The 25,189-nt window shown below is 36.3% G+C and overlaps 2 protein-coding genes and 1 long non-coding RNA gene across 3 annotated transcripts; 1 reads left to right on the plus strand and 2 right to left on the minus strand.

Annotated features, from left to right (window-relative positions):
* Positions 1-2,480: 2,480 nt before the first annotated feature.
* Positions 2,481-3,862, minus strand: LOC104878510 (uncharacterized). Its single transcript, XR_009466749.1, has 3 exons — positions 3,750-3,862; positions 3,168-3,230; positions 2,481-2,570 (listed from the first exon to the last, which is right to left on the minus strand). It is a non-coding gene; the product is annotated as an uncharacterized LOC104878510 (long non-coding RNA).
* Positions 3,863-14,539: 10,677 nt separating this feature from the next.
* On the plus strand, positions 14,540-19,752 carry LOC109123896 (protein FAR1-RELATED SEQUENCE 5-like). Its single transcript, XM_059740170.1, has 3 exons — positions 14,540-14,611; positions 17,167-19,386; positions 19,669-19,752. The coding sequence occupies exons 1-3, from the start codon at positions 14,540-14,542 to the stop codon at positions 19,750-19,752; spliced, it is 2,376 nt and encodes a 791-aa protein (XP_059596153.1).
* Positions 19,753-21,615: 1,863 nt separating this feature from the next.
* Positions 21,616-25,185, minus strand: LOC104878148 (uncharacterized). Its single transcript, XM_059740380.1, has 12 exons — positions 24,988-25,185; positions 24,284-24,889; positions 24,050-24,196; positions 23,831-23,956; positions 23,319-23,738; positions 23,087-23,224; positions 22,712-22,796; positions 22,541-22,633; positions 22,370-22,462; positions 22,107-22,247; positions 21,927-22,027; positions 21,616-21,828 (listed from the first exon to the last, which is right to left on the minus strand). Exons 1-7 carry the CDS (start codon positions 25,045-25,047, stop codon positions 22,794-22,796), a joined length of 1,500 nt encoding a protein of 499 aa, XP_059596363.1. The 5' UTR covers positions 25,048-25,185; the 3' UTR covers positions 21,616-21,828; positions 21,927-22,027; positions 22,107-22,247; positions 22,370-22,462; positions 22,541-22,633; positions 22,712-22,793.
* Positions 25,186-25,189: the final 4 nt, after the last annotated feature.

The following is a 25,189-nucleotide window of genomic DNA, read 5'->3' on the forward strand; positions in this document are numbered from 1 at the left end:
TTTTTAGTATTTTTCGATATCGATTTTTCCGGATGTCATTTGACCACCTTCTAAGTGTAATGGACCTATTCAAGCAACATCCAAGCCATATGATGCCCCAAAAAATTTTTAAAAGTCCAAAGAAGTCGAGATTTGGGAGGGTACGAAGAATGTGAGGATTGTGAATTTTTTAGTATTTTTGGATTTCGATTTTTCCGGATATCATTTGACCACCTTCTAAGTGTAACGGACCTATTCAAGCAACATCCAAGGCATATGATGACCCACGAAATTTTAAAAAGTCCAAAGAAGTGGAGATTTGTGTGGGTACGAAGAATGTGAGGATTCCTCACATTCTTCGTACCCTTCCTAATTTTTTAGTATTTTCGGATTTTGATTTTTTCCGGCATCATTTGAACACCTCCTAAGTGTAATGAGCCTATTTAGACAATATCCAAGTCATATGAGGTCCAAAAAAATTTTAAAAGTATCAAAGAAGTGGAGAAATTAGAGGGTACGAAGAATATGATGCCCCAAAAATTTTTAATAAAGCCAAAGAAGTGAATGATAATAACCGGTCGACCGGTTATCTTCTACCGGTTGCGTACTTTTCTCAACCGGTAGCCACTGACCCTTTTGGTTGCTTGATTCTCAAATGGGCAGTGGCTACCGGTTGAGAAAAGTAGGCAACCGGTAGAAGATAAGCGGTCGACTGGTGAACATTGCTTGATTCCTCACGTTCTTCGTTTCCTTGTTAATTTTTTAGTATTTTTGGATTTGGATTTTTCCGGAAATCATTTCACCACCTTCTAAGTGTAATGAACCTATAAAAATAATATCCAAGCCATATGAAGTCGTAGAAAATTTTAAAAACTTCAAACAAGTGGAGAATTGGGAGGGTGCAAAGAATGTGAGGATTCCTCATATTCTTCGTACCCTTCCTAATTTTTTAGTATTTTTGAAGTATGATTTTTTCGGGCATCATTTGAACACCCCTTTAGTGTAATGAACCTATTTAAACAATATCCAAGTCATATGAGGTCCCAAAAAATTTTAAAAGTATCAAAGAAGTGGAGAAATGAGAGGGTACGAAGAATGTGAGGATTCCTCACATTCTTCGTACCCTTCCTAAGTTTTTAGTATTTTCGGATTTTGATTTTTTCCGGCATCATTTGAACACCTCCTAAGTGTAATGAACCTATTTAAACAATATCCAAGTCATATGAGGTCCCAAAAAATTTTAAAAGTATCAAAGAAGTGGAGAAATTAGAGGGTACGAAGAATGTGAGTACTCTTCCTAATTTTTTTAGTATTTTTGGCTTTTAATTTTTTTCGGGCATCATTTGAACGGCTCCTAAGTGTAATAAACCTATTTAAACAACATCCAAGTTATATGAAGTCTCAAAGTTTTTTAAAAGTATCAAAGAAGTGGGGAAATGAAGGGGTACGAAGAATGTGAGTATTCCTCACATTCTTCGTACCCTTCCTAATTTTTTAGTATTTTTGAAGTATGATTTTTCCGGGCATCATTTGAAGACTCCTTGAGTGTAATGGACTCATTGAAACAATATCCAAGCCAAAAGAGGTGTTATCTAATCACATGCCCAAAAAAACTACTTTCTAATAAGTGAAGAACAATCTATGCATGAATCCAACACTTTTACATCTTATTTCATTATATATTAAGCGGTCGACCGGTTAAATGCTACCGGTTGACCTATTTTCCCAACCGGTAAACACTGCTATTTCTTATGATGAAGCACCAAAATGGCCAGTGTCTACCGGTTCGAAAAAGATTGCAACCACTTCGTATGGTGGTCGACCGGTACACGAATATCCTTTAGATGTCATTTAGGTTTTTGATCCGGTGATGCGTACACTCAAATGGTATTACCCAGTTATGACATAGATTGTTGCCAGCTTGGAATTGTACGTTGTAACTTGGAATTTTAATGTGTAAATTTGAGAAATGCTAGCGACATCAATGAAAAGTTCTCAAACCATTTAATGGCAAGCAATGAAATTTACACCAAAAACACAAAGGAAAAGTGAGGACTATTTTTCATTCAAGAATTTGCACTCTATGGTTGTGTGTGAATAACATCAGGCATATCTAAACAATTTGTAAATGAGGAAAAAGGTTAATGAAATTCTAAGAGTGGTTTGAGCATTTAATGGCAAGCGTTTTTTATTTTCTGTCTCTTTTTGCATCAAGAACTATAATTTTGTTTATTTATTCTTAAAATAAAGCACCTGAAAAAAAATAAAAACAAAGCATTATTCTTAATTTCAGCAGAATGTAACTAAAAGAGTTTTGTTGCAGAGCAAAGGCCACAGAGAGAGATAGAGAGAGAGAGTTAATATAATCATCTGATTTAAAACTAGAAAAGAAAATTTGCAGATCCGAGGATTTGAGCCAAAAGAAAACTTTCAAATCATTTTGGACTTAACCTAGGTCAATGTTCTGGGTCTCATAGGCATAAGCCAACCAGCAAGCTTAATGAGAAAATGAAAACAAAACTTGCCTGAATTTTCTGTCAGTGCCTATAATACCAATCTCAATGTTTTTGCTAGAGATTTGCCCTTCAAATCTGCACAAATTTATGAAACTCAGCATATAACTAAAGAGAACGAAATGCAACATCATAAGTAAACCTGCAAGGCCTGATGTGGCACAGGCCATAAACAAGAAATATATTATCTTATAATCCACAAGAAAGAAACATATCATTTCACCATGGTGTATGCATGAATCATGAGCCCAAATTGTGCTAATTAAAGGGAAAAGCTCATAGCACGGCAATGAGACTATCCAGTGATAGCCTCAGTTGTGATGAGTTTAATGATTCTATTCAGAGAACATTTTGTGCATTTTAATATCTCATACAAATTTTGAACACAATTTGAAGTTCTCAAAAACTCCGATTTAGTCAGCCATACTAGGCATCCTTTTTGGCCAGGGAAGTCCCTCTAGCAATCCAGGATGCAGAACCCTCTTACTCAAAGAATGAGTAAAATTATACGTTAGTAAATCACTCAACTGAATTTCTTTCAAGAAGAAAATTCACTAAGCAACTAAATGAAGAATGAACAACAGATAAGTTCAAAGCTTCTTGATGTGCCTTTTGATAGTTTTCAAACATTCGTTAGCTGAAATTTAAAAGAATAGAAGTTTAAGATGCATATACCCCTCCTTGAGTGTCAAAATAGCAGTGTGGACAGCATCATCAAGTTCCATATCATCAGTGTACCTACATGGAAAAGGAACATATTCAATTCTCCTCCTAAGTTAAGATCAAAGAGAGGGAAAGGAAATTGAATGTTAAAAAAGAAGGGAAAGGGAAAGGGAAAGGAAAAGGAAAAGAAAGAAGGGAATCAAATTTACAATAGTGAACAGACGTTATTACCAAAATGCATAAATAAATTAAAAAAAATAAAATCACATGGATTAAGTTCAAGCCCTGGCAAAGTTGAAAGTGCATCCTACACATAAATTACCAATCCAATTTATTATAATTTTTTATAGGAAACTAAAAAATCAGAAAACTCAAGGTGAACACGAGCCTTGCCCTTCATTTCCCATAGAGAGTTGAGTATGAAACATAAGGCTTATAATAGAACTTCAAGATGCAGCCACATAATCCTAGCAATGTGGCAATTCGAAGAGCCTCAAAAAAATTGTTGTTGCAAAAGTATCAAACACAATAAAGATAGGCTGCTGCTTGATATCATTTTAAAAAGACACAGCAACCAAATTCTGATTTAAATACCTCTTCTCGAGAAATGTCTTTGCATTTGAGACATTCTTCCCCATTGCAGAGGCTTTCCATGAGAAATATGAACCTGATGGATCCACCTAGAGGCATATAAATAAGTAAATGAATATTAGCAGAAATTTGTAGCATTATACTAATGCAGGATAGGGTAAAAAAACATACTCAAAACTTATAATAATGACTACAAGAGCTTGCTGGGCAATTGAACCTTATCCACTATGTCTTTTCACCAAGAAATCTGAATCAGGTAGTTTTTTAAAGATAACTGTTGGGTCTTTTCTGCATTTATATCAGTACCAAAGTGACTCATTGATTCCAAACAGATTTCAAAATTATTCTACAAATTGCAACAAAGGATCCTACAGTTGTAGATGGGCTGATGACCATATCAAACCCAAAACAATTTGCCCAAAAAATGTAAAGAAACCTTAATGCACAATTCGCAATACAGATATCCATATGATGAGAGATGGCAAGGTAGAAGGAAAAGAAAGAAAAGCATGCCAACATCCAAAGAAAGAGAAATTTAGATAAGTTCATCAATCTAACTGTTGAACTACCAATCTTCCTAATGTAGTATTTAGGCCCACAATGTATATCATGCACTCTAACACCCTCCCTCATGTGCAACCCCATATTTGCACATGGAGAGACACAGAAGCCCGTAGGCCAACAACCACAACCAGACTCTTTAGGGGTTAATAAGTTGGAGATATAAATATATGGTAGTGACATTTTAACACATGATCTCCTATCAAATGAGGCTCTAATACCATGTTGAACTACCAATTTTCCTAAAAGTTTAAGCTTGTAAGATTTGGGCCCACAATGTATGTCATGCAATCCAACAGTAACCATAATATAGGAAACAAAGAATGTAAATGCTCATATAGAAAATGAAAAGAAAGAAAAAGGTAAAACTGTTACTTTTTTCCTAGGATTAAGAATCAAACAAGTCACATCTTTTCTCCATTGCCACTCAAATAATAGAATCTACCAAATCCCTGAAAGTAAGTATTGTTCATATGGAAATTGAAAGCACAACAATCTAGGGTTGATAATAAAGGTGGTGGATCAAACTAAAGAACTACTCATTTCAGCTAAACAAAGCCTTAAGGCCAACTATTTCGGAGGGGCAAGAACCCATGTTCTGCTTCCGGGTATCAGAGGAAAAAACCTATTCTGGAGTTATATAGAATAACATGCATTATAAATATTATAAAAATATCAAATCGGTCTAGAGTTAGGCTTTGGTTATTGGATCATTGGCCCATGTCTAACCCAAAATGAGTTAGGTTGAAAAATTTTGACTAAAGTCTGTCCAAACATCGAGTTGGGTCGGAGCATCCTAAGCTAACCAAGGTTGCTTGCTTCTTACCTGTAAGGACAATCACTGATTCCTCTTTAGACAGGTTCATACACAATTCTACATCATCATCAATGTCTTCCAATACAGACAGGTTCAGCTTGACCTGCAAAGAAACCATAATTGACAATAATCATCTCAATATTCTGAAGTGCAAAATATATCATGTTTTCTTTCTCCCTTTACCATTACAAACATGGATCTTTCCCCCGATTGTAGTAAACTTGAACCGGTCGACCGGTACTTGGCAACCGGTTGCCCTGTGCACTCGACCGGTAGACACTGGTCATTTCTTCATGCACCACCCAAACTGATCAGTGGCTACCGGTAGCAAAAAAACTTGGTACCGGTTGATGCATTTTGTCGACCCGTTGGTAAATATCAGAGAATCAAAAAATGCGGTAATTTATATTTATTTAATATACTAACACTGTTTATCAATGATATTTAACTTAAAAGTGGTCTATTTCTTAACTTAAAAGTAATAGTGCACTACATTTGAATGATCCTTACAATCCAAACTCTTCCTTTCTTTCACAGTTTGCATTGCTGGAGAGTTCTTCAGTTGATGATGATCTTGCAAGCTTGAAGAAGGAACTATCTGGGAGCTCAATGGATATTCTCAGATGGATTAAACCCAAATTTGATCATAGGGATGAAATAACTTTGTTAATTTAACATGTATTTGTTTTTTTTTTTAAAAAAAAAGAAAAGAAAACTTAGTACCATTTTTTTTTATTCTTCGATATCTGAACTTTATTACACCTTAAATTTGATAAAGTAAAATAAGTACTGAAATGTCTTAAGTTTTACGAAACACCCGTTAGTATTAATATATTAGTTTTACGAAATAGGGGCACCCTTCGGCTAACAATCTCCCCCTTTTTGATGATGACAAACCTTCCTTATCTAGGAGAGAAGCAATCTCCCCCGCAATCCAAACATGAGTAAATTTAAAGCGAAAATTTTAAATGACATGCAAAATTTCAATAGGAGACAATGTGAATTCTGAAAATATCATATCATATATAATAATATCGCATATACACAACACAAGACTAATGATATGGAAATGTCATGCATGTGTGTGCCCCCTAGACCCTTTGGCAACATAAAAAAGAAACGAAGGGGAGGGGGGTCTCGAACATATCAAGGCGGAGGTGGAGGAAACACTGAGCGAAGGTAGGCCATCATCTCCTCATGCTGGTGATCCATACGCTCCTCAAGACGCCCAAGTCTCTGATCGAGATGCTCAAACTGAGAGGTCATCTCCTGATGCTGGTGATCCATACGCTCCTCAAGACGGCCAAGTCTCTGATCAAGATGCTCAAACTGAGAGGTGAAGTCGGTCTGAGACTCATCTATGCGATCCTCCATAGACTGGAAAAGAGTATCATTGACGACTGCAAGCTCCTCCATACGAGTCCCGAGAGAACTGATCTGAGCGGATAAATCCATCCAAGGCGCATGATCGGGTGCATGAGGTGGCTGAAATGGTATCTCTGCGTGAGAAGGCTCAGATGGTCCAGATGTGTATGCCGGCTCAGATATCATCGGCTGAGAAGGAGGAATGTCGCACTCAGGCATGCTCTGCTCAAAGTCCCTCTGAGGGTCTAGCCCACCCTCCATCTCTCGAATCTCGGCCTCCTCCTCATCTACATGATGCATCTGTCCCTGCCCCTGGTCCTGTGGCGGTGGTCGCTCAACTCTCCTGATCCAAGAGCCATCAGGGGCCTTCTCAAATTTCATCCGCCCCAGAGACTGCTCGTCATATGTGTCATACGTGCTTGGGGTCTCCAAATCTGTCTCGCGTCTCAAATCAACCCCGGCATCCTTGAATACTCTCGTGAGGAAGCGACCATAGGGGAGGACGCGGGTCTTGCTCTCACAGCAAGATATCATATGCATCATCATCAGGTACCCGACATGAATCCGTCTCCCTGTCAAAATGGAATCCACTATGAAAGCCTCGAGGTAGGATACCTCGTCTAGATGTCCGCCCCGTGGCAACAGAATGGAGCAGACCATGTGATGAAGGATACGGCTAATCACTGTCAGACTATGTGCAGAGGGTTTGCCCATCCCCTGGGCATCGGCAAGTCCACACAGCCTCTGAATAGCCTCTCTGGGGTCAAATCCCGGCACCGTGGGCCACACCTTGGACTCATACACCCTGAGTCCAACTGATGGTATATCGAAAATCCGGCAAATGCTCTCCGGACTCAAGGTGATCTGAACTCCTCTGACAGTGGACGTGATCGGTCCTCCAACCCCGTAGGTCAACCGTGAGTAGAAAGTGCGAATCAGAGTCGGGAAGATAGGCTCCGAAATAGTCACCACTGGCAGCCATCTCATCCGTCCAAATATCGCCTCAAATCCAAAGTACTTAAGCTGGGAGAAATTGATGCTTCTCCCTGGAACAACTTTCCGCTGGGCATATTTTTGTTTATACCTCTGGTAGTCTTCGACAGAGCCGAAAAGAGCGGTGTCGTACCTCGCTTTTTGGCGAGCCTCGGACTGATCTGCCTGAGATGGCTCAGCAGGGCGCTTGCCCTTAGCCCTGGAAGCGCCTGACTCTCTCCTAGGTGCCATCCGAAAGGCTGAGATGAAGGAGACGAGGCTGAGGAGAGGGATGCACACACACCTGAAAGGCCTCAAGCGCGGGAATACACTGACGCAGGCTCTGACGCGCCAACTGAGGAGGAAATCGCTCAAATGCGCAGGCCTGAGTCCCAAAATCCAAAAACCCTAGCCTCCACAAGCTAAACGTACGTCTCAGAAGGCTGTAATGGCGTAAAAAATCCCTTCAGGGCAGCTGGAACGGCAAAAGCCCTGAAGCACCAGAAGAAATGGGTGAGAAACTGATGCGCGGGAAGCGCTTTAAATTCTCACCCCGACAAACCGGTCGACCGGTAAGTGACACGGTCGACTGGTTTCCCGCGGTCAACGCGGTCAACGCAGCGATTTTTGTCCTTTTGCCTTGTCTCGTGATCCTCCCCCTCCCCTATTCAGTTGAAATCCCCAATTTTTGTGGGGTCAATCAGAAAAATCTCATCAGAGGGTCTAAGAATCGAGGTTTGCATGCTTTGAGTTAGAAGAAGGAGATCCCGTGGATGATGTTCGATGTTAAAAGATTGAACTTTTTATAAATGTTTGACATTATACTTCTTCTAAACTTTACATGGAGACATTTTTGGAATCAATCAAAATTATTCTTCTAAACGCTTTTATCTGTCAGATAATTAAACATGTCTTGTTCATCCAAAATTTTTATTGTGTCTGACCTTTTAGTTTCAAACATTTTCTCATTGTTCACATTTTCATGTCTGAACTTCTCCAAAGTATTTAACTTTCCCACACCATGAAATGAGTTTTTTGGTTTTTTTCATTTTTATTACACTATGTCACGATTTCTCATTATAAATAGTTTACAAATGTTTCTCTATCATTTGTACAATAGGTGTTTGATAAAAAAATTTACATAAAGAATAACTCCTAAAAGATATTCATGTGGCATGTCATATGCCTCAAATACTCTTTTGTTATTAAATGAGCAAAGAAGATAATTTTCTCTTTGTGGTTGAGAAAAATAAGTTGAGGGAAAAGAAGAAGAAGAAGAAGAAGAGTGTGGAGAGAATAATGGGAACAATATTTTAAGTATTTTTAAAATTTTAGGTAAATATATTAATGACATATGGTTTTTAGTGGATATGTAAATAAAGTGTGTGCAAAGATGGATTGAAATATAATTTCCCTTATTTTTAACACCTTATTAAACTACCAATCAGCAAGCGGTGATTAGGTAAAAAGGAATTTTTTTTTTATTTTCTTATTTATTACTCATTTATTTAAAATGATGCTATTTCCTTTCAATTTGGTCACATTTTCTTTATTATACATAATTTTTAAAATGATGTTTTTTAAATTAAATATTAAGGGTTTGTTTGAAAACATTTCAAAAACAATCGTCAAATTTTTGTTGAATAATTGTATTTAATAAATTTTTTTTATCAAACATGTTTTTTAAATAAAAAATAAAAATTACTTCAAAAAATGGTTCACAAACAGCCCTTTAAGCTTCCTAAATCCTTCCTAATTCCATGACTTGAACCACCCATTGTTATTATTCATCCATTAAAAAAAAGGGGGGCTTTTCTAAAGAGTACATATAAAAACCCAACAAATACTTTTGAAAATAAAAGGTGAGAAATTTGAAACATGAAACTGTTAGGAATTTTATTAAACTCCATTAATACCCCAACAAACAAAAATAATAATAATAATAATAATAATAAAATTAAAAATCTACATTTTAAATGGATGGAATTTTGTCATCATTTCTGACTTTTGGCACTTCAATCTGACTCTTTTCATATTTGGTTTCATTTCCTTATTCCTTATTATGCATATTTATATAATAATTTAATGGCCTAAATTTCATCACACACTTTCAATAATTAAAATTACAAGTTCAATAGATACTAAACCGATACTCTAAAATTTTCTAAATCTACATACTTTATTTATATTTTCCGTACTCCGAAGATCTTTTCAATATTGTACCAAAAATAGTGAGATTAATAAGAAAACCTTCACACCATAAAGAGCTATTTGATAGCATTTATGGACTCTTTCTATCATTGATCCAACCTTGCAAACTATTCCGCCATGATATGAGTTTGGGTTCAAAGTAGTCCTTTTATCTGAACAAAGTTGAGTTTTGGTTGTTCAAAATGATCTCCTTCTCTTTCCTACTTTTACCTTTTATTTTTTATATTTTAAAATTGTACTAAATTTACATACTAATTTAAAAAAATACAAATAAAAATAACAAAATGGCTCGTTCAAATAATTGTTTCAAAACATGCCTAAAGTGAATATGTGTGGGTCGTGGGCTGCCATCACAAATTTTCTTTTCATAGCTTTCACATAATGAATTGAAGGTTGTCATACTAGAGCAAGCCATTCTTAGTGGACAAGTACCATCCATTTTTCTATACAAGAAATGTGATTGTAATTGCAGAGCCAAAACAAAAAATCTTTTACACTACAATCTGCATATACATTAGATTTTCTCTTCTACAACATTAATTTTTTAAAAGGGGAAAAAAAAAAAAAAAACATCCATGTTATCTGCTTGTACGAAAGAATAATCCTTTTATGTGGAAGAGTTCCCAAGCAAGCATCATCTAAGAAGAAAATGAAGCTGGACTTAATCCAAAATGGCCATGCAAAACTCACTGTAATAAACACCCTTACCAGTTTGCTAAGCAGTGGGGTCAATTTTTTGTTTTCCATGGCATTCAAACACACAAGTCACAGTAATAATGGTGGCATCATAAAGCAAAAAAATGTGGTTAATGGGGCATTGTGCTAATAATCCAATTTTTTGTTCGCCGAGGGAAGCCAGACCAAAACCTCACCCTGATACCAAATGATGCCGGACCACATATACTACTAAGAGCTTAAGCTAATTGTGGGTAGAGGTAGCCCCACATATAAGGCCCAAGCAACGTTAGTAATCAGCCGATGTAGGACATTGGATTTCCGTCCATACTACATCACATTAAAAATAGGTATTATCTATAAAAATAGATTTTTCCCTAAAATAAAAAAGATCAGACATTCAAAGAAATGAAAAAATATCAAATTCTGTTAGAAAGAAAAATCAATATGATTTCAAATGCTATGCAAAGCATAGATGGAACATTTCATGGCACATCTAAAACAATGCCCCAAACATAGAATCATATAAAATGACTGAATCTGTATTTTGTATTCATTAAAACCAACTGAACTTAATATACCATCCACAACAGAACACAAAAGACCAAAAAAAGGGAAAACAAAAGAAAAGAAACGAGAAAATCTCTAGAATTGGATTATGTGCCTTGGTAAGTGAACCTCAAATATGCTTCACAAAACCGAGTCAAATGGAAAAACTTAAGTAATTGAACAAAAGAGATGTTAATAGCTATGATAGAAAAATGACTGATCAAACAAGGAATCTGTTATCCATTTTTGTGGGGTTTGTATAAAGAAATCCCTTAAGGCTCCTTTTGGTTGCTGAGAAATATAAGGAGAATAAACGAAAACATAGAAGCTAACAACAGTCAATTCAACATGCAGACCACTAAATAAGATTAAATTATTTAGCTATGATTTCTGAGGTGGTTAATTACTTACATTCTTTTTATGCATGGGAGATTAAATTAACCAAATAAGGGATACAAGAATTTTTACAATAAAACCCCTGTACTAATTATGGAGATAAAAAACCACTCTAAAACTTTTAATATAAAATCCAGTATTTAAGATAAAGTTACACAAAATGAGTTCATAACTTACCCCTAAGATTTACTTTCCAAAACTTACAACTTCATCCATGTCCATGACACAACAATTTCCTATTGTTCTAGTGAATTCTTCTTAGCAACACTGAAGGGATGTTAAGTTTTATAACTTAAGATTTGAGCTTTGAATCTTCATTGAGAGATTAAGAATGACAAGGCAAGTTAGGTTGAGTCTTTCTCAATGTGTCCAACCTTAAATGGGTTAAAGGAGGATTTATATAGGTCTATAAGCTAAGGAGTTCGGTATCTCAAATTCCCAACAAGAATACTCATGAATTTTCAAAAAATTATCTATTATATTCTAGCAGATTCGAGATAACTGCTTGAGTGCACTTACACACCACTCAAGAGCCTTGGGCATTTGAGCATTGGATACGTGCTTGAGCGGTTCTAGTACTTAAGTGCTACTTCCACCACTCGAGTGTCCCCTGTTTTTCCAAAGCATTAATTTAAACATTTTTTTTTAAAAAAAATACATCAATCCATTTGAACCCTTTAACCACCTACCTTACAACTAAACAGACTTTAGTAAACTTAATTATGACTTTTTGATTACTCCAGTGTTATGATGATATTATCAGCAACGCTGTTCCCAAACATTCAGTATCCAATAAGAGAAACAGGAATGTAGACCAAGGCAACAACAATATAAGCAATAATCACCTCTTTCTGTCCACATGGATCCCTTGGAAGGATTCTAAGGGGTGGAAGGAATTGTTGCTTGGATCTCCAACACCACGTTGTGCCCAACATAGACAAATGCTACATCACCCAAAGTGCTAAAGAAGGTGAAGACTCTTCCAGCTGTGGTCGAAGTTGTGAATCAATTTGAATAGAGCTCAGTGTCCCTAATTAGGCGTAACCGGTCGACCGATTATCCTCAACCGGTTGACATTAATGCTCGACCGGTTACCACAGGCCATTTCTTCATGCATTGGGCAAAGTGGCCAGTGGCTACCGGTTGCAAAACATTTTGCGACCGGTTGAGGGTGTTCCTCGACCGGTTGACACTGCCAAATTTTTCCCCCATAACCCAAATGGGCACATGCAACCGGTAGCAAAACAAACTAGTACCGGGTGATGCAATGCCGCAAACGCTTGCAACTGCCCAAGTTTTATGGGAAAAAAATATAGTAGCCTGACCATATTCGTAGAGATTATAGTAGATTAGACCAAGGGAGGAGAATACATACGTTTTACGAGGAACCAATACTCAATATAACCTTCCTAACGCATGATTCTTCTATGCTTTTGATGGAAATAGTCATAACCTTCCTTCTGCCATCTTTAAACCAGGGATTTCCGACTCAATATTTAAAAGACAAAAATATTCATGGCACCCAAATGGGAACCTAAATTATGTGATGTCTACCAACAATTTAAAATATACAGAAGAAGCTTTAAAGAGATGAAAATAACCTATATATCAAGAGCTATAAACAAACTAAGATAGGTATAATATATACATGTAGAGGAAAATACATCATCCATATACCATCATTTGCATTGAGCGAATACATTTACGCCATTTATGTGAATGACCGATGACAACATCCATAAGTAATACGAGAAGTCATAATAACAAAAGGGCATTTATATTAGCCAAATGTCAAAAAACAGAAAGAAAGTTTAATAACTATAAAACTAGTACAAAATGTAGAAGAGGTCATTAATGGTCTGGTCCATGAAGCGGGAAGTGGGATCGGAAGAAGACCATCATCTCATCATGCTGGCGTCGTATAACTTGCATACCCTCTTTAACTTCCTCTTGTAAACCATCAATGCGATTCTCCAGAGATGTCAACCGTCGGTCATTGGCTAATACAATCTCCTCCAAGCGGGTACCAAGGGACTTAATCTGGGCATTGAGGTTATCTAATGCCTCAGAGTCATCCGGTCCAATTAGTGAAGGATGATTTGTTAACGCCCTAGCTCTTACACCACCTGTTGACGGTATTTGTGTGACATTTGCTTTTGCATGAGTTCTTCCCTGTACATCCTGATCTTCGTATTCTTCATCGTCGGAGGGCCCATTGTCTGAAGAGACATCAACCTCTGAGGGGGGAACGGAAGACTTCCTTGCCCATGAACCATCTTTCTTCCGTACAAAATGCATGCGCCGAAGTGAAGCCCGATCATATGTATCAAATGATTTGAGTTTTTTCCCGTCTTTCTCATTGCGCAAATTGACATCGAAGTACTTGACAATCTTTGTGATAAACATGCCATAGGGGAGAACTGAATCTTCGCTGATTGAACATGCTTTCATATGTTGGAAAATTATGTAACCAATATTAACCTTTCTTTCTGTGAGAATGCTGTCAACCAAAAAAGCCTCCAAGAAAGATACATCATCGCGGTGGCCTCCTTTAGGGATGAAAATGTACGATATCATGTGATGTAGGATACGACTCAACACAGTCAACAAATGGGAAGTTGGTCTATTAGCTCTCGGGTAACCACATAGCCTTTGTAAAGCTTCTGCAGGTTTGAAACCTTCTACCCTTGGCCACTTCTTAGCTTCATACAAACAAACCCCTTCGTTTGGAATCTCTAAAATCCGACAAAGTGCAGCAACATCAAAAACGATCTGCACACCGTTAATCGTGGTAGTAATGGGTCCTTCGTCTTCGAATGTCATATTGGAGTAGAAACATTTCACAACCTTGGGATAAACGAACTCATTGACGGAAACAATCGGAAGCCAACCCATTCTCGCGAAAAGCACATCGAAATGGAAATAACTGAGCTTTGCAAAAGCAATGTTCCTACCCGGGATTACGGTCCGATTCGCAAAGTGAAGATGAAATCGTTGGGCTAGGTTAGGGGTTGCGAACATAGATCGATCAAAGGTGGCCTTCTTACGAACCTCCGGACTTGCTTCCACGGCCGGACGTTTACCATTGTTGGGGGTGCGTTTTGCTCCATCGGAGGTGTTGTGGGTGCTTTCGCTTGGTTGTTGTCGGTGGGAGGTCTTTTTGTTGGTCCCGCGCAGCCTTGATACCGCCGGCCTCTTCTCTTTCCGACCGAGTGAGGATGCTTCGACCGGTGCTCGTTTTGGGGCCATGAGTATTCAGATGGGCTTCAGCTATTGCGTGAGGATGAAGAAGACTGAAGTGGAAGACGGACGGGTTCAGGTCTCGCGCGAGGATGAAGAAGAATGGAGTAGAAGACAAAGGGGTTGGGGGTAGAACTGGTTTGAGCATCGGTCGACCTTCGTGGAGAGGCATCCAGTTTATGAACTACTTAAATTTTAATTAACTTAATGTCTTACATTATATTTGCTACACTTTTAATGTAAAAGTTTCCATATGAACTGATTAAACCTATAATGGATTAAATGAATAAATATTTTGATGTACCTTAAAGAAATTAATTGAAGTTAATTTCACAAAATTTATATTAAGGAAAATAAAATATGAGAACTTAAGTTAATTAAATCAGATAAATTAACTAATCTGTTTGATAGGTACGGTATAGTCTAATGAACTCACTAAGATATAGTCACACCTAATAGATTAAAATTGTAATTAACTAACATATACTACCATAGGGGCATCAAAATTAATTATGGTTGTATGACAAAATGTTCGAATAAGTACGATATACCATGGTGAGTGAAATAAATTAATGAATCTGAATTTATTTAAAATTTCCATAAGTAGAATATCATAACTTATCTCATTTTACGTAATTAAGTGTAATTAACCTACCTATCTCATGTCAAGGATATATTATGAAGCATTAATTAACAATAAATTACGTTAATTCATGGAAAAATATAGTGTAATGAACTCACTAAGATATACTCAGACCTATTAGATTAAAATTGTAATTAACTAACATATACTATTATAGGGGGCATTAAAATTAATTATGGTTGTATGACAAAATGTTCGAATAAGAACGATATACCATGGTGAGTGACATAAATTAATGAATCTGAATTTATATAAAACATTTATAAGTAGAATATCATAACATATCTCATTTTACGTAATTAAGTCTACTTAACTAACCTTTCTCATATATAGGATATATTAGGAAGCATGATTTTTTTTAAAAAATATCGTTAATTGATGAAAAAATATAGTATGTAGGAAACGATATCAAAACATAGTTACAATAAATTGGCTAAACAACAGTAACAAATGTCAATATTATCAATTAAGTCCATATCTCCCCTTTATATTTTCTTTAGTTATACAATTATCCATTTGCAATGGCTGTAAAAAATAACCACATTAGGCTGACTTTCCCAACTGATATAAATGTTATATTTAATGGCACCTAAAAAACTGATGCAAATATCCAAACTATCAACCACTAAGTGTACCATTGTGGTGGTAGGTTTTCAACATGTGGCAGCCTATTAAAAAAGGTAATAACTCCAGCAACCAACCACATACATATCTTAGTATATATTTGGGGGAGTTTTAGTATTGTAAGAACCTTAGCATCTGAACGAGGGCTGCTAGTTGTTGGAGAACAGGTCACAAAAAACATCCAGAAGACGAATCTTCAGCTCAAGCTGCATCACACTTGGACCTTCCATTTTAACGGTATGATCTTTAACTCAATAAATAATAGGTAAACAAAGGCATAATACATTTTTTTAGCTTAATGCATTCATCTTTGAAATGGATGGGGGAATATTTCGAAAACCTAATAGTGATTTTTAAATAGTATGTATTGATGTTAAAGAGTTTGGATTTTGATTGTCTAAAGCACATTGTTAGTAATATGCATCAGTGATCTGTTGAACAGTTGAGATTAATTTAGTTAATATAAGTGAGTAATGTTGGCTGTAAAAATCACAACATCATCAAAATTATAGGGTAGTACATATTCAAATGACTTAAAAAGAGAGAATCAACCTTAAGAAATGTGTATTATTGACTCCCAATATGGGGTAAGTTTGGAATAAGTATGGCGGTGTACCCAAAAGCAATTAGCCTAAATAGGGCAACCTCCTTAGGCTAATTGTTTATGTGTTTTTTTAGCCTAAACCGATCCATGTTTCCGTGTTATTTTAAAGAAAGTGGATGAGAGGTATTAATTATTGTGACTGACAAACTCCTTGAAGATGGCAACTAAGATTAAGGTTGGAAATTTTGTTAACATAGTATGCCTAAATAGGGCAACATTATAACGTTTTGATAAGGAATGAAGGCCTTAATGAAATCAACAACGAAAAGAAACAATTAGCTAATCGGTTTAAATATTAAAACAGTGAATACCGGATGAGGAATTTCTCAACCGGTTGAGAAAATACCTCAACCGGTAGCAACTGGTTTAAAAAATACACACCCGTTTGAGCCATTCCCTCAACCGGTTGAGGAAATTCCTCAACCGGTTGAGAAATTCCCTCAACCGGTAGAGCAAATTCCTCAACCGGTTGATCAACTGGTTTCAACCGGTTGATCAACTGGTTTCAACCGGTTGATCAACTGTTTCAACCGGTTGATGTTTTTTGTACCAGTGCCTACCGGTTGAGGAATTTCCTCAACCGGGTGACGAAATTCATGATCCGGTAGCTACTGGTTTATAAATGCCACAGCCGGTCGACCGGATTATTTCGACCGGTCGATGAATATTCTGAACCGGTAGCGACTTAAAAATGTTGTGAACACCACCAAAATGCATCCGGTGAATTTGTTGGGAATTTTTTAACCTTATTTATGTAATGTAGATGATGCAATCGGTGAAGGAGAAAACAATCAAGTGGGAGTTTGAAGTGAAGGAGGAGGACGTCGTCAATGACGATGCATTTATCGGTGGCACTTACGACATGGGTGGAAACGGTTTGAAACAGAAGGTGTTGAAGGGTATTTCAGATGAAGAAGTCTACAAATTGCAATTCGATCGCATAGATGAGGCTGAAACATTTTACAACATGTTAGCTAGAGTAGCCGGATTTAGTATTCGAAAAGATGATTTGAAGCGAGACAAGAATGGAGATATAATATCTCGAAAGTGGGTGTGTTCTAGAGAAGGGCAGCAAGCGACAAAGTTTATTGAAAATGACAAGCGACAGCGTGAGCCACGATCATTGACTAGGGTTGGATGTGAAACTGCATTTCGTGTAGGCTTGAATAGGAAAGATGGAAAGTGGATTGTAAAGGAATTTATAGGAGATCATAATCATAATTTGGTCGATGCTATCAACAAACAATTCCTTCGGTCTCATCGAACAATAAGTAATCCCGATAAGGCACAAGTTGATGGTTTGCGTAAAGTAGGTGTTAAAACCACACAAATTATGGACTATATGGTAAAACAATCAGGGGGACATGAGCACGTCGGTTTCACACAAAAAGATATATACAATCACGTTGATGCAATGCGTAGAAGTGAAATTAAAGACGGTGATGCAGAAGCGGCATTGGCTTATTTGTGTGGAAAGACAGAAATGGATTCTTCATTTTTTTATAAATTCAACATTGATGAAGAAAGTCGACTAGCAAATTTGTTTTGGGCTGATTCAACTGCTCGAATGGATTATGCGTGTTTTGGAGATGTCCTAGCATTTGACACAACCTATAGGACAAATGCCTATAAAAAGCCTCTAGTAGTGTTGGTCGGTGTTAATCATCACCATCAAACTGTTGTATTTGGTTGTGCGTTATTGATAGATGAAAGTGTTGGGACATATGAATGGGTGTTGGAGACATTTCTTGAAGCAATGATGAATAAGAGACCCATATCTGTTGTAACCGATGGGGATAAAGCTATGCGTAAGGCAATTAAAAAAGTATTACCTGATACGTGTCATCGATTGTGTTCATGGCATTTGCAACGAAATGCATTCACGAATGTGCATATTAAGGACTTCTCAAGCATATTTGCAAGGTGCATGTTCATGCGTGGGAATGAAGAAGAATTCGAAAAGGTTTGGCATGAAATGGTTGCAAATTTGGGACTTAATGAGAATCGTTGGGTGACCGAGATATATGGGAAACGTAAAAGATGGGCAGAGGCGTATTTACGTGGAAATTTCTTTGGAGGGATGAGAACCACACAAAGGTGTGAGAGTATGAATGCATATCTAAATAGATTCTTAAAAATTCGCTTGCGACTGTATGAGTTTGTACAACAATTTGATAGAGTCATACTGAGAATACGGCAAAACGAGGCAAAGGCAGAGTTCGAGTCGAACAATTCTTCACCCGTGCTTTCAACCAAACTAGCCATACTTGAAAATCATGCTGCGACGGTATACACAAAAGAATCTTTCCTTAAATTTCGTGAGGAGATGAAAAATGTTGAGTTATTCTTTGTGGTTGGTGTTGTAAGTGATCATTCAATGCGGGCATACACATTATCTAAGTTTAGACACCCGAACTTAAATTGGGAAGTACAATTTTGCCCGGATATTGTAACATTAAAATGCTCATGCATGATGTTTGAGTCAATTGGGATCCCATGTTGCCACATGGTGGTGGTTATGAAGGTGGAGCATTTGGAAGAGATTCCTCAGTCATGTATTATGAAGAGGTGGACAAAGTTAGCAAAGGTGTATACAAGATCAGTACCAGTGAATGAGACGGATAACAACATGGAGCGGTTTGTACGATATGGTTCATTGAGTTCGATGTGCAACAAGCTCTCCTACTTTGCGTCAGATACGTCATCTTCATTTATAGAGGCCAAAAATGAAATACAAAATTTGACGGCGAGAATGGAGGAACTCTATAACTATAATTTGAAAGGGAAGAAAATAGCATCAGATGGAGCGACAGGTACTAACCAAGTTCGTGATCCAAATATTGTGAAGACTAAAGGGAATCCAGGCAAAGTGGCAATGAATGTTCAAAAGGGAAGACGATGCAGTCGTTGTAAAAGAGTGGGTCAAACAATTCGAAAGTGTCCACAAGCTACAATCCCTCAAAATGCTCAGCCGGGTTATATGGTATGTCATATTCAATACAAATTGCCCCTAAGATTAATTTTTGTAGGTGTGCTAACATAAATGACTAACATAATTGTTTTGATGGCATTATGAATACGTAGGAGGAAACTAATTTGTCTTCCCAAGGTGACATTCAAAGGGAAATGATGCCTTCAACAAATTCATCAGTTGACATTTTTTCAACCTTACATGTATGTACAATAGGCTTGTTATATAATTTCCAAACATTGATAACATATAATTCAATAATAATTGACAACACTTAATTATTGAAACATGCAGGGAATGTTAGGGGAGCGGTTGCCGAATGACCCATCTGACATGTACATAGATTGGGGTGAACTTAATAATGTAAGATCAGAATGAAGAAACACTTTTGACATAAATTTCAGATATGCATTATTTAATGATTAAGTTTAATTAATTGGAATGGAATTGGGTAGCTGAAAAAAACAATGAAATGTGCATGTGCAGATAGCAGGAGTGCAGCAACATGAACAAAGTATGTCAACACCATGTGAAGGTGGGGATCCAAACAAATATCCAAATGAAAAGGATATGCAACCTTTTTTTTATTCCTTAGCGGAGTAAGGGATGGTAGGTATTAAATCAGTATTTATATTAGTTGACGTTATCACTTCCACTAATGTGTACTTTTAACTTAACTATTTAATGAAAAGTTTGAATTTTGATCAAGAGTCAAGTTGATTGATAGAATGCAATATCCTCTACATTTATAATTTAATTGATAACAAGGGATAAAATGATTGGTAAATGGAGAAACCGATTCATTTATATCATGTCGAAAAAAACGGTTAATTATGCGGAATTAATTAAATTCAATTGTGGTTAAAGTTTGACAATTAGGTGGTTATGAGTTAACTATAGGAAAGTAATCAATATGATGTAATTCACATGAAATAGGTAAATGTAGTGATTTTATTGAAAATGGGTAAATCGTAGTTAGGTAAATTGTAATGCCAGTTTCCATCAATTTCAAACCTTATAATTGAACTTAATGGTACATTGTCGAATGTTTCCATAGTGAAAAGTTATTGGTACAACTCATAGCATACCCTTTTTGTGCACAATTGCATTGCAGGAGGCAACCGGTTGAGGAAATTCCTCAACCAGTTGAGGCATTTTTAACCAGTGGCTACCGGATGAGGATTTTCCTCAACCGGTTGAGAAAAGTCCTCAACCGGTTGAGACAAATCCTCAACCGGTAGGTACTGGTTAAAAAATCCTAAACCGGTTGAGCAAATGGCCATCAACCGGTTGAGGATTTTTGTCACCAGTTGCTACTGGGAAAAATGCCTCAACCGGTTGATCGCCATATATTCAACCGGTTTAGGCTTTTTTAACCAGTACCTACCGGATGAGGATTTTACTCAACCGGTTGAGAAAATTCCTCAACCGGTAGGTACTGGTTAAACAATTCCTCAACCGGTTGAGCAAATTATCTTCTACCGGTTGAGGAATTTTGTGACCAGTGGCTACCGGATGAGGATTTTACTCAACCGGTCGAGGAAAATCCTCATCCGGTAGCCACTGGTAAATAATGCCTCGACCGGGTGCTCAACCGGTTGTGCCAAACCGGTCGACCGGTACTAGCCGTCCTCGCCCGGTTTAAGTTGGCTAACAATATACGCAACCGGTTGAGCAAATTCCTCAACCGGTTGATGCCCATCTTCACCCGGTTGCCACTGGTTAAAAAAACATGTACCGATTGAGCAAATTCCTCAACCAATTTCCTATATTTGTCAAACAGTTCCCACTGGTCAAATCATTCGTCAACCGGTTGAGACAATTTCTTCATTGATCAACCACTATCCACAACTGAAAATATGACGAATGTTCTCAACCGGTACGAATAATGCGTATGCCTATGAAAAATGGACATAGATAAATCGTTGGACTGGTTCTTACCGGTTGAACGGCATTCGTCAGCCAGTGTAGTAATGTACTAACTATATATTGTTAGTATAGATAAATGAATATTTACAGATCTGATTAGGTTAAAGATCGTACAAAATCACACATGTCGAACATGAATGATACCAATATATTACAATTTCATTTTGACGACCATATTGAAAGAAGAGTATTTGGATATTGAAATAAAATGGACTTAATCAGTAATAATGTATGGTCATCGAAGCTCACAACTTCCCAATAAACATGACGATATGTGGATATGGAAATGATAAATATTTGAAAAATAAAAAATATCATAATAATAATTTTTTCATTGCTCGTGTCGACGTCTTTGTACAAACAATAGCCACAATGGTTTGTTTTTCTCTATTTCCCTCGTGTAAAACTAAATCACATGCTATTTCTCGACGTATTTTCATAGAATTACAAAAGTCGGAGCTCGTCATCGGATCACCATTTTTGAATCTCTGCATATGTCTAATGACATGCACTCCACAGTCCCACCTAAGAAAGAGAAAAGAAAAGCAAAACAACTTATTCAATGGTTGTCTAATTATACCTTAGGAAAAGAATAGTAATGTGAGTTATGTATTCATACTAACCCATTCTCTTGGGTCGGAATCGAAGGAGCCCAATCAATGGAGAATTGGAAGACATCTTTCCCTATGTCAGATAGTTTGAAGAACGTTTGACAAAATTCAACCTAATTTATTATGAAAGTGTTAATAAATATGGAAGAGGAAAAAATAGAATAGAAGAAAAATATAAACATGAAAGCATACCACTGTTTTGACACTCTGAAACCGGAACTTGTCTCGATTCTTCGATCGTAATGAGTCCAAAATTTGGGTATGAGAGTTTTTGAAGTCAATGACGCACAGATACCAATGACCAGGGCATTCGTCATGCATTGGAATAAATAGCTGTAAAGTTAGAAAAACAATATATATGAGTTGGGGCAAAAAAAATCTACTATATTATAGGTGAAAACAATATCTATTCTAGATTTCATATATGCAATTAAACATTAGAAATAATTACTAACCTTCTCGCAATCATCGAATTCACTAATGTACTTACTAACGATGGATGTTTTTCTATCGAAAAAAGGATGAGGATTCCCGCACAAAATCATTTGCTAATAAGAAAACATAATACGAACATTACTATATTGTACTTAATATGTAAGTAAACAACAAGAGAAATATGAGCTTACTGAAAATGTCGTGGGAAGATAGCATCTTATACTTCGTATGCCTATGAATTGTCTTTCAAAATAATTTAGCTTTGAGGCTTCTAAATTTATTACCTGTTGTTGAACAATAACTTCAATAAATTTATTTAACTAATATAGGATGCATTTGATATAAATGAAGTAGGTACTTACAACATCCATCAAATTTTGTCTAGGACGTAAGCATGCAAAATCTCCACGAACTCCATGTTCATGACCAAAGTCAACAAGAAGCTCACTAAAATAATAATATGTTCAAACAAACTTCAGTAAATTGGAAGCATATGAAGGCAAAAATTGTAACAACACATCTATGAATGTTCTAGACGCGACAAACCTTTTTGACAACGCTTTATTGAAAACATAATCAGCGACAAGAGATTGAAGTACATTGAATGATTGAGTATCCACCACGTCTTCACGAATGGACATGGGGATTGACTAATTCGAAAACAAGACATAATTATTAACTACATATGTGAAGTATCAAAAAATAAGAACAATGATATTAAACTATTTGTATTATACCTCTGATGCTTCACGTTTTACCATCTTCCTTGATTTCTGTACAAACGGGGAGACCTTGAATTTACTTGGTTTCCTCTCCCTTGATGAACGTGTTTTCATGACATGATTAGGATAACAGCATAGTGCTCGTAATGGTTCCTAATATGGAAAATGTCAGTAATATACATCTATTTACTATGTAATGGTTAAGTAGTTGTAAAGAAAATAATTTTTTCTTTTATATGATACATACCTTTCCATAATCTCTTCTACTCCTTTTGATTGGAAGTGGTAAGATATTTTCATTTTCGTCTGGAATGATATGCACTTCAATTGATGTAGCACATGCATCTTCATTCTTTTCATTAAAGTCCTCGGTGCATAACTTCTCATTTGACAAAGTGTGAAGATAATGTTCATTCACATTCATATTGTTCGTATCTTCCAAACTTCTCTCGCATGAGAGCATGTCATTCTTCGTTCCTTCCTCGTGCATTCTCAAAGGTTTTCCGCTTGACCTAAGGAAGAGACCTTTCACTTGAGTATAATTCTCCTCAAATTTAGCCAAAATTTTATCACAACTACTACTACTTGCACCATAAGCCATATCAAGTAGATGTGTCTTTAATTGTTGAAAGGTTTTATCCATCTCCATTAACTTCCCACCATCAACCTAGTGATATATACGAACGTGATTAATAACATCATAATACAAAGGTTCAATGCTAATATAGATAGTCACGATGAATATTGTAAAACACTTACTCGTTTAATAACATCTTTGTTTAGATTGGATACAAATTTCTCATCGTCCTCATTCTCACTCGCCATTGTCGTTGCATTTCCATCAACGCAATCCCTTATCTCATTTTCTATCACCCATATTTTGAGCTACAATATATTCATCAAAATATAATACATATCAGATTTTAAATCACTAAAAACTTAAATCAATAGTAAAAGACTTTCAAAACTATAACTTACATCCTCATTTGCATATCCACCAAGTTTTTTCAATCTTCGTTTCCTGTCCAAGACTTCATCATCTCCCCAAGCAGTAATCCGAGGAGAAGGTCGAGTATATAGCGGTAGGAATTTCTCTTCAAAGGATATATGCTCGTGGTAGAATAACTACGAGTATATTTGACATAGATATATAGTTAGTTCATAAATTATATTAAAACAAAATCGTATTTCACTATGATGTAAATTAATTACCATTAAAAACAATAAGCAACCGCAAACCCCACTTTGTTGTTTCTTCTTAAACTCTTCAATCCCGTGCACAAGATAGGACAACACAAATTCTGCCCAATTCATCTTCTTTATTGAATCGATGTCTTCCACAATATGTAAGAAAGAGCGATTCACAAAAAGCTTCATTGTTGGGCACAATAATGCACCCAACACAAATAATACAAAACGAACTTTAAAATCGTTTCCACCCTCTTTATCCTCCCTAATTTGATTTTCTAACATCACTAATGGCAATCGCCCTTTTTTATCACAATATTTTTTACATAAATCATTCTTATGACCAACATCTTTGTTCATGCCAATCTTTAACCCTCTTGCCCTCAATCCCATAATAAATTCAACATCAATGGGGGATAATTTGATACAAGTATTATACAACTGTAACATATAAGTGTTCGGATTAAAACTATTTATCAACCAAAGACATAACCCATGATCTATTTTCCTACATCGAAGTTGCAAGAGGCTACCAAATCCTATTTCTTCTATGGCTGCCTTTTGCTTTGGTTCTAAATTTTCAATCACTCTAATAACTCGCTCGGGGGAGCATCGAGTCTGAAGATATAACTGAAAAGATACACAAACATCAAACATGTTTACATTAATATAATTTCCAACAAATACATAAGTAAAGAAATTAAATATTCATTACAAATAAAAATTACCTTTGGAACCACACCCTTTTGAAGTGAATATTGTTTTGAACTTTCTTTGGACTTTGCCATGAAATTTTCTTTTTCTACTTTTGAAAGTGCATTCCACTTCTTGCCCAATTGTTTCCTCAACTACAGTAATTGGTCACATAATTTAAATTCTAATGTTAAAATGTAATTATATTAGACGTAGCAAAATTACTCCTTACATCAT

The sequence above is a fragment of the Vitis vinifera genome, chromosome 10 (genome assembly GCF_030704535.1).
Source record: "Vitis vinifera cultivar Pinot Noir 40024 chromosome 10, ASM3070453v1".
Classification (NCBI taxonomy): domain Eukaryota; kingdom Viridiplantae; phylum Streptophyta; class Magnoliopsida; order Vitales; family Vitaceae; genus Vitis; species Vitis vinifera.

What these genes read in the sequence shown, in the direction of transcription:
- LOC104878148 (XM_059740380.1), bottom strand. Translation starts at nt 25,047, where the DNA reads ATGGCAAAGTCCAAAGAAAGTTCAAAACAATATTCACTTCAAAAGGGT. An exon ending in AAAAGGGTGTGGTTCCAAAG is followed by an intron (nt 24,890 to 24,987) that starts GTAATTTTTATT and finishes GTATCTTTTCAG; the next exon opens with TTATATCTTCAGACTCGATG. An exon ending in GTTGCTTATTGTTTTTAATG is followed by an intron (nt 24,197 to 24,283) that starts GTAATTAATTTA and finishes ATATACTCGTAG; the next exon opens with TTATTCTACCACGAGCATAT.
- LOC109123896 (XM_059740170.1), top strand. Translation starts at nt 14,540, where the DNA reads ATGAGTATTCAGATGGGCTTCAGCTATTGCGTGAGGATGAAGAAGACT. An exon ending in TGGAAGACGGACGGGTTCAG is followed by an intron (nt 14,612 to 17,166) that starts GTCTCGCGCGAG and finishes TATGTAATGTAG; the next exon opens with ATGATGCAATCGGTGAAGGA. An exon ending in ATGCTCAGCCGGGTTATATG is followed by an intron (nt 19,387 to 19,668) that starts GTATGTCATATT and finishes TGAAACATGCAG; the next exon opens with GGAATGTTAGGGGAGCGGTT.